This window comes from Echiichthys vipera, assembly GCF_963691815.1.
Source record: "Echiichthys vipera genome assembly, chromosome: 5".
Taxonomy (NCBI): Eukaryota; Metazoa; Chordata; class Actinopteri; order Perciformes; family Trachinidae; genus Echiichthys; species Echiichthys vipera.
In genome coordinates, this window is record NC_139830.1 from 16388484 (window position 1) to 16394210 (window position 5727).

Genomic DNA, 5727 nt, shown 5'->3' on the forward strand with positions numbered 1-5727 from the left:
GCAGGTAACTACTTAAATAGTTTTAAAGCATGATGGCTCTGCAAACTTTGACAATGGAATTTCACACACTGATTTAACATACTTCAAGTCAAATCCACCAACACAACAACAGGGAATATTTAAGTAATGTCTGATAAAGTAACACTGCACCAAATGCATCTGGAAAAAAAAAGTGTAATTACTGCATGCTTACTGTTTTGGAAGATCAGATTTATAGAAAATGCTTTAAACGGTGAAAAGAGAACCTACTTCAAAAACTGTGATCAAAAAGATAATCGAGGTACAATCTGAATAAAGTAACTTAGAATAAATACAACATCACTAGCTACTTCTCTTTTGATGTTTTAAGCATTTGTGTAAGCAAGTCAAAAGGGAAACTATTGGTCAAGATACAAGCACATCATAAACAATGCAAAATAACAAATACTTTAAGCCACTAAATATGCAAAGTCCAAAAGCTGATGCATACAAATTTTATACACAGATGGTATAAGCGGTTCCATCCAAAATAAGCCCTGTTTAGCATTTAGAGGACATTCATTTTCACATTCACAGATCATCATCTAAAAACTAGCACACTACCAGAAATTTCACAAGTACATGCAGTGAGTTGCAATTTCTGGGTCAAAGACATCCGCACTGATGAGGCTGCTGAAGAAGCAGAGGAGTGTTAAAGTTCACAAAATTCACATAACACACCCTCGAAACTGTCGGTTCATTTTTCTACTGCTAAATTGTGTTGAAAAAAGAAAATAACTCCTGGGGTAAAAAGGTATGACTGAAAGCAAGCCCAGCCAGATTATGCCAGCCATCTCCCGCTACCTTGCTTCTCCTCTTTCTCTTCATCCAGGTCAGGACAGGGCTGTCACTGCTCTGGCACGGATGTGTCGTCCCTCTCTACTGCCCCCGATCCTCCTGTCTCTAAAAACAGAAACAGGCAAGGCGTTGTAAGAAAGAAAACCAAAAAACTTTTCTTTATACACTCTAATGCAAAGTCACAATGCAAGGTACTTGTGGGTGGATCTATTACATAAACACACTTGAAGAAAACTTTGTATAGAGTTCCTACCTAAGGAGAATTCATTTTTAAAGGAGGTGAAACATTCCATTATGCAAATAATTGTCATATTTTATATATATATATATATATATATATATATATATATATATATATATATATATATATATATATATATATATATAACTATATATATATATAGTTATATATGTTAATAAAAGTATTGTTAAATGCTTAAAACTTGGCTGACATAACCCTAATTCTTTTGCGAAAAAGGGGGTCTTCCCCAAAGGGAAGGAATGCATGGTTCAAGTCGGACAGGTCCATTAATTCTGCTTGGCCCTCTGAAGCATATACTGTACCTTATGCACCTGGAGCTATAAATAAATCCCTAGCTAAGGATGCAAGGCAGCTAGCAACTGGGTTAGGGAGAATCAGTGACGAGCATCCCTTGTGTCAGCCACATCCCCACAGAAAATGTTGCTTTGTCTTACAGGAAAAGGTGGAGTTTTGAGTCCTGGGAATCTAAAGCTTTGTCTTACTTGTGGATATCTGAAGTAAACAAGTGTAGCTCTAAATTAAAAGTTATATTATACTATGATAACTTTGTCCATTGTCCTTTTCCGATTTGAAAAATAAAGCATGACATCTAATCGCAGTGCAGCCTTTGCTTGTGTTGAAACAGTAGAAGCCCTCAGGAGAAAACGGCAGTAGGACTAAAACTGTATTCTGAAACAGAACGATAGTATAACATACAAACTAGGAAAACATGTTTACCACTGTCAGAATGTAACTTGACATTTTCCAGGTGAAATGAACTCTAATTTAAATAATGAACCGACAAACATCTTTTCTCTTGATATAATAGCACATCTACAAGCAGATTCATTTATAACCCCTTTAACAGGGTCATTAATTGAGAGGTTCAGTCATCTGTTGCTGGAGACCCTATGGGGTAATTAAATGAGTCACTCATTTATGTATTGCATTAATCACACTTGGGATAACCCATAAGGCGCTCTAATAGGTGTATTTAATTATGCATAGCTTTTAAATGTTTTCTTCTCCTCATGTCTATAACGGTAGATCAGTTTGTGATCCTGCACTATGTGTTCGGGCTCTGATAAAAGGTCACTGTTTCCCCTCTAATATTTAAAAAAAGACCTGAAGAAGACTCAACCAAGAAGGAGCAGGACATCAAATTGTGCTAACTTATTTTGCTTATATATAATCTTATATTGTTTTAACTCTAAGTCTGTTGACAGTCAAATAAGCAACTTAGGCTCTCCATCTCTTACCTTTCCTCACTTACTTTAGTAACTGCTCCTGATGGGAGACTATGTTACCATCCTCATAATGCCCTCTTTAACGGCATTATGTGACTGTATCCCGTAGTTCTACCCAACTGACCTGTGTACCCCTGGCTGCCATTGCGTACATCCCCAGTGCTGCTCACCTCCTCCCCTTCTGCTTTGTCCTCCGGCTTCATCTTCTTACGGGTCATGTGCCCACGGAAGCCAGCCTGGATCTTGGCAGCAGCCCTGTTGGCCTCGGGGTCATCCAGGGGGATGTCCATGATGTCCTCCTCCTCCTGGGGCCGGCTGCACTCCTCCTTCAGAGAGGACCAGAAAATAGCAGTCTGTTACAGAAGGGTAGCATATTACATGATGATATGAGGATGTTTATTTCCCTGGAATATTGCTGGAAGAATCTTACCCTCAACAGATTGCAATGCTACATCTTTTTATCTGCATACGCTACAAAGCTATCTTTTCGACAGAGAAGGATGTGTGCTTGTTGCTGAGCGGCTCAACCTTATTACATGACTTCAGTGGGCCTCTCAGGAGGTCGCTAAGCCACTATGCCTCTTTTTTCTCTCCCCTTCTCTTCTTTTCATGTAATACACTCACTATTTTGTAATGAATCATCATCATGTCTACTGTTTTTTTTTTTTATCATGGAAAAGGCTTTAGAAAATAAATTAAACTTCACATCGAGCAAACATATATTATTATTATATATAGATTCCCAAACTGAGCAGCAGTCAATGATTATAAGATCATTGATCATTGTTCATCACAAAAAAACAAAAAACAAACAAACTGCTTCTCTGGTCAGAAACAATAAAAGATTGTTTCATGTTTGATAATGGATTTGTAACTTATCCTTTATATTTCAAATAGACCGGTGGAATGGTTAAAAAAGTGTTTATTTGAAGGAAAAGTTTGTTCTCTGCTACCTGGGCCAGAGAAAGGATGACCCAGCGGAAATGCGGCTGCAGTCAACACCAGGAGCCCATTCAGTGACTGAAAGTACAGCATCCACTGTCCCAAAGGAAAAATGGGTGGGCGGATGAGAAATTCTGGCTGGTCATAAAGTGTCAGTGGATTAGCGCCAAGACTGTCGACAAGTTATGTAAACACAAATTCAAATTCTGTGGCGAACACATATCAGCTACACCCTGTGCTTTGCTGATAGAAACAAATTGACATTTCACACAAAGGCAACCCACAGAACAAGCCCACTGTCATCCCACTGCCTTAGTGAAGCAGCGCATCATGTCTCCAGTGAAACCCCTCCAGTGTAGGAGTGTGACCACCCACCTGTTCAGCCAGCAATCATTAGCCTCTCTGTCTGACTGCTCACTGAGCAGCCAGAATCCAGTTTTTTTTTTTATTGCACTGGGATTTGCTGGCTGCACACCTTCTCAGGGGTCTTATTGTTGTTGTTTTTTCAGGGTATTTAGACTTGATCTGACAGAAATGTATTTGAAATACTCTAAAGCAAATCTTGTGTAATATTATCTACTTATGATAAAATTAGCTTGTGAAAATAGGTCTTTATGTGGTCAATTTTCTGTGAAAAAGACACTATGTGAGTCATAATTATTCAAATGGTCAACATAATATATTTTAATCTAGTAAAAGGAAAAGAAACACACATGGCAGTATGAAGCCATTAGTAATTAAAACACTGTATTACCCAATTAACCAAACTGAAAAGTTATCTATTTAAAAAGTTAAGCTATAGCTACTTACATTGTGACAGTCCATGTCTTACTCTCAGAGACGACTTCAGTCTTCAGGTGAGCAGACCTAGTATGACTTGTACGCTTAAATTTCTATGTGGACCAAGCAAAGCTCTCTTTAAATGAGTCTCCGGTATCGTACAGATGCCTCACTGGCTCTTACTAACAATCACTGTACGTTCAGTAACACCCGCTCACGCACAGAGAGAGAGAGAGAGACATACAGTCAGAGAGAGGAAGAGAGAAAGAGGGAGGGAGGGAGGGAAGGAAAGAGAGACCTCCTACAAACATGACAGCATGTGTTCCATCTTTTCAGTCCCATTAAGTCTGCTGACCTACTGTGTTCACATTAACATTCACCGAGCACAGCCTAAAGACTTGAGAATAGTAACTGATGCAGGCTAAATATGTATTATTCTAGTGAAGTGATTAAAGCTGGACAGTTTCGATAAACTGTTTAGTCTTCGTATAACTTAGGAAACGGCAAAGTGACTAACATATGCACTGAACATCACAGAAATTTCACAAGTCGCAGTGTTACAACTATAAACTCCACAAATAAAAACAGATTACCAACTTAGAAATACTATGTACAAGCCAGATGGTCATAAAACAATAATTGCTGACTTTCAAATTCTACTAATCCCGTGAAAATATAACGGAGTAAGCATCTTGGACTGTTTTACACTCTGAGGTGTTATAAATTTATTAGAGGCAGTGTGAGCTAACAACCCTCTCCATCCCTCTGATCCCAGCTGGTATTGCCGCCCACACGCCTCTGCCAGCCTCAGAGACAAGACGGAGAGTGAAAGAGAAACATCCATTTTTCTGAATTATATATCTCAAATTAACGCTCGCATGCAACCAGTCAAGCAATATGTCAAGTCATCTTCATGCCTTATTTCACAATATTGACATGCTTTATCGATCCATTCACTGTTAATTTGAAGGACCAGTGTAATTAAATTAGCTGGAATCAATTGTGGTAATAAGCATGCTCGTATTACCCTTATCATTAATATATTTATTCTCCTATGACCATAACAGTATAGGAGCATCATTGTGGACACTTGTGAGTTAAATGCATATAAATTAAAATAAAACAGACTACACAAAACATCAGCTATACAGCAGCTATAGTCAATGTTAGAATTAAAGGCCTATATTGTACTGTTTTGTCGTAGCTTTGTTTCAGCTGAAATAATTTCTGCTAATGAAGCGAGAGTATACAAAATAGCACTGTATTGTATGTAAAAATACACAAAGTGCTGTTTTACTGTTTATCCAGTCAGTTACAAACTGCTTTTAAAGGTAGATTTCTGATACAGATGGTGCCTAGCAACTATCAGCATCACCACCTCCTATTAATTCCATGATGACACTAAGAGAGCGCAGGATGGTGAGGGGTTACCATGGTAACATTCTTAGTACCCCTTCATACACTGTTTGGAGCCCGGTTGATCCTGACAAATCAGACAGGGCTAACTGTGGCAGCAGTAAAAATGTTAGAGGCCTTAATTCACAAGAATAATTGTCCAGTTGCTTTTATGATGATGGATTACCGAATCAAGTTTCAATCTGTGGAGGCTGTGGTGGCTCCCAAGAGGAAAAGCAGATCTGGCACTAACAAAGCCACAGTATTGCAGTTTCATGAGCATGAGGCAAAGCAAAGGCCTCAAAC

General features: G+C 38.6%; 1 protein-coding gene across 2 annotated transcripts; it reads right to left on the reverse strand.

The window, feature by feature from the left end:
• Positions 1-506: 506 nt before the first annotated feature.
• Positions 507-4192, reverse strand: nrgnb (neurogranin (protein kinase C substrate, RC3) b). Of its 2 annotated transcripts, none has more exons than XM_083913525.1 (3): positions 4057-4192; positions 2475-2630; positions 507-921 (listed from the first exon to the last, which is right to left on the reverse strand). In XM_083913525.1, the coding sequence occupies exons 1-3, from the start codon at positions 4069-4071 to the stop codon at positions 898-900; spliced, it is 195 nt and encodes a 64-aa protein (XP_083769651.1). In that variant the 5' UTR covers positions 4072-4192; the 3' UTR covers positions 507-897. The 2 variants fall into 2 exon arrangements, with proteins under 2 accessions (XP_083769651.1, XP_083769652.1); XM_083913526.1 differs by having other exon boundaries at positions 2429-2630.
• Positions 4193-5727: the final 1535 nt, after the last annotated feature.

What these genes read in the sequence shown, in the direction of transcription:
- nrgnb (XM_083913526.1), bottom strand. An exon ending in TGGCAGCCAGGGGTACACAG is followed by an intron (nt 922 to 2,428) that starts GTCAGTTGGGTA and finishes TTCTGTTTTTAG; the next exon opens with AGACAGGAGGATCGGGGGCA.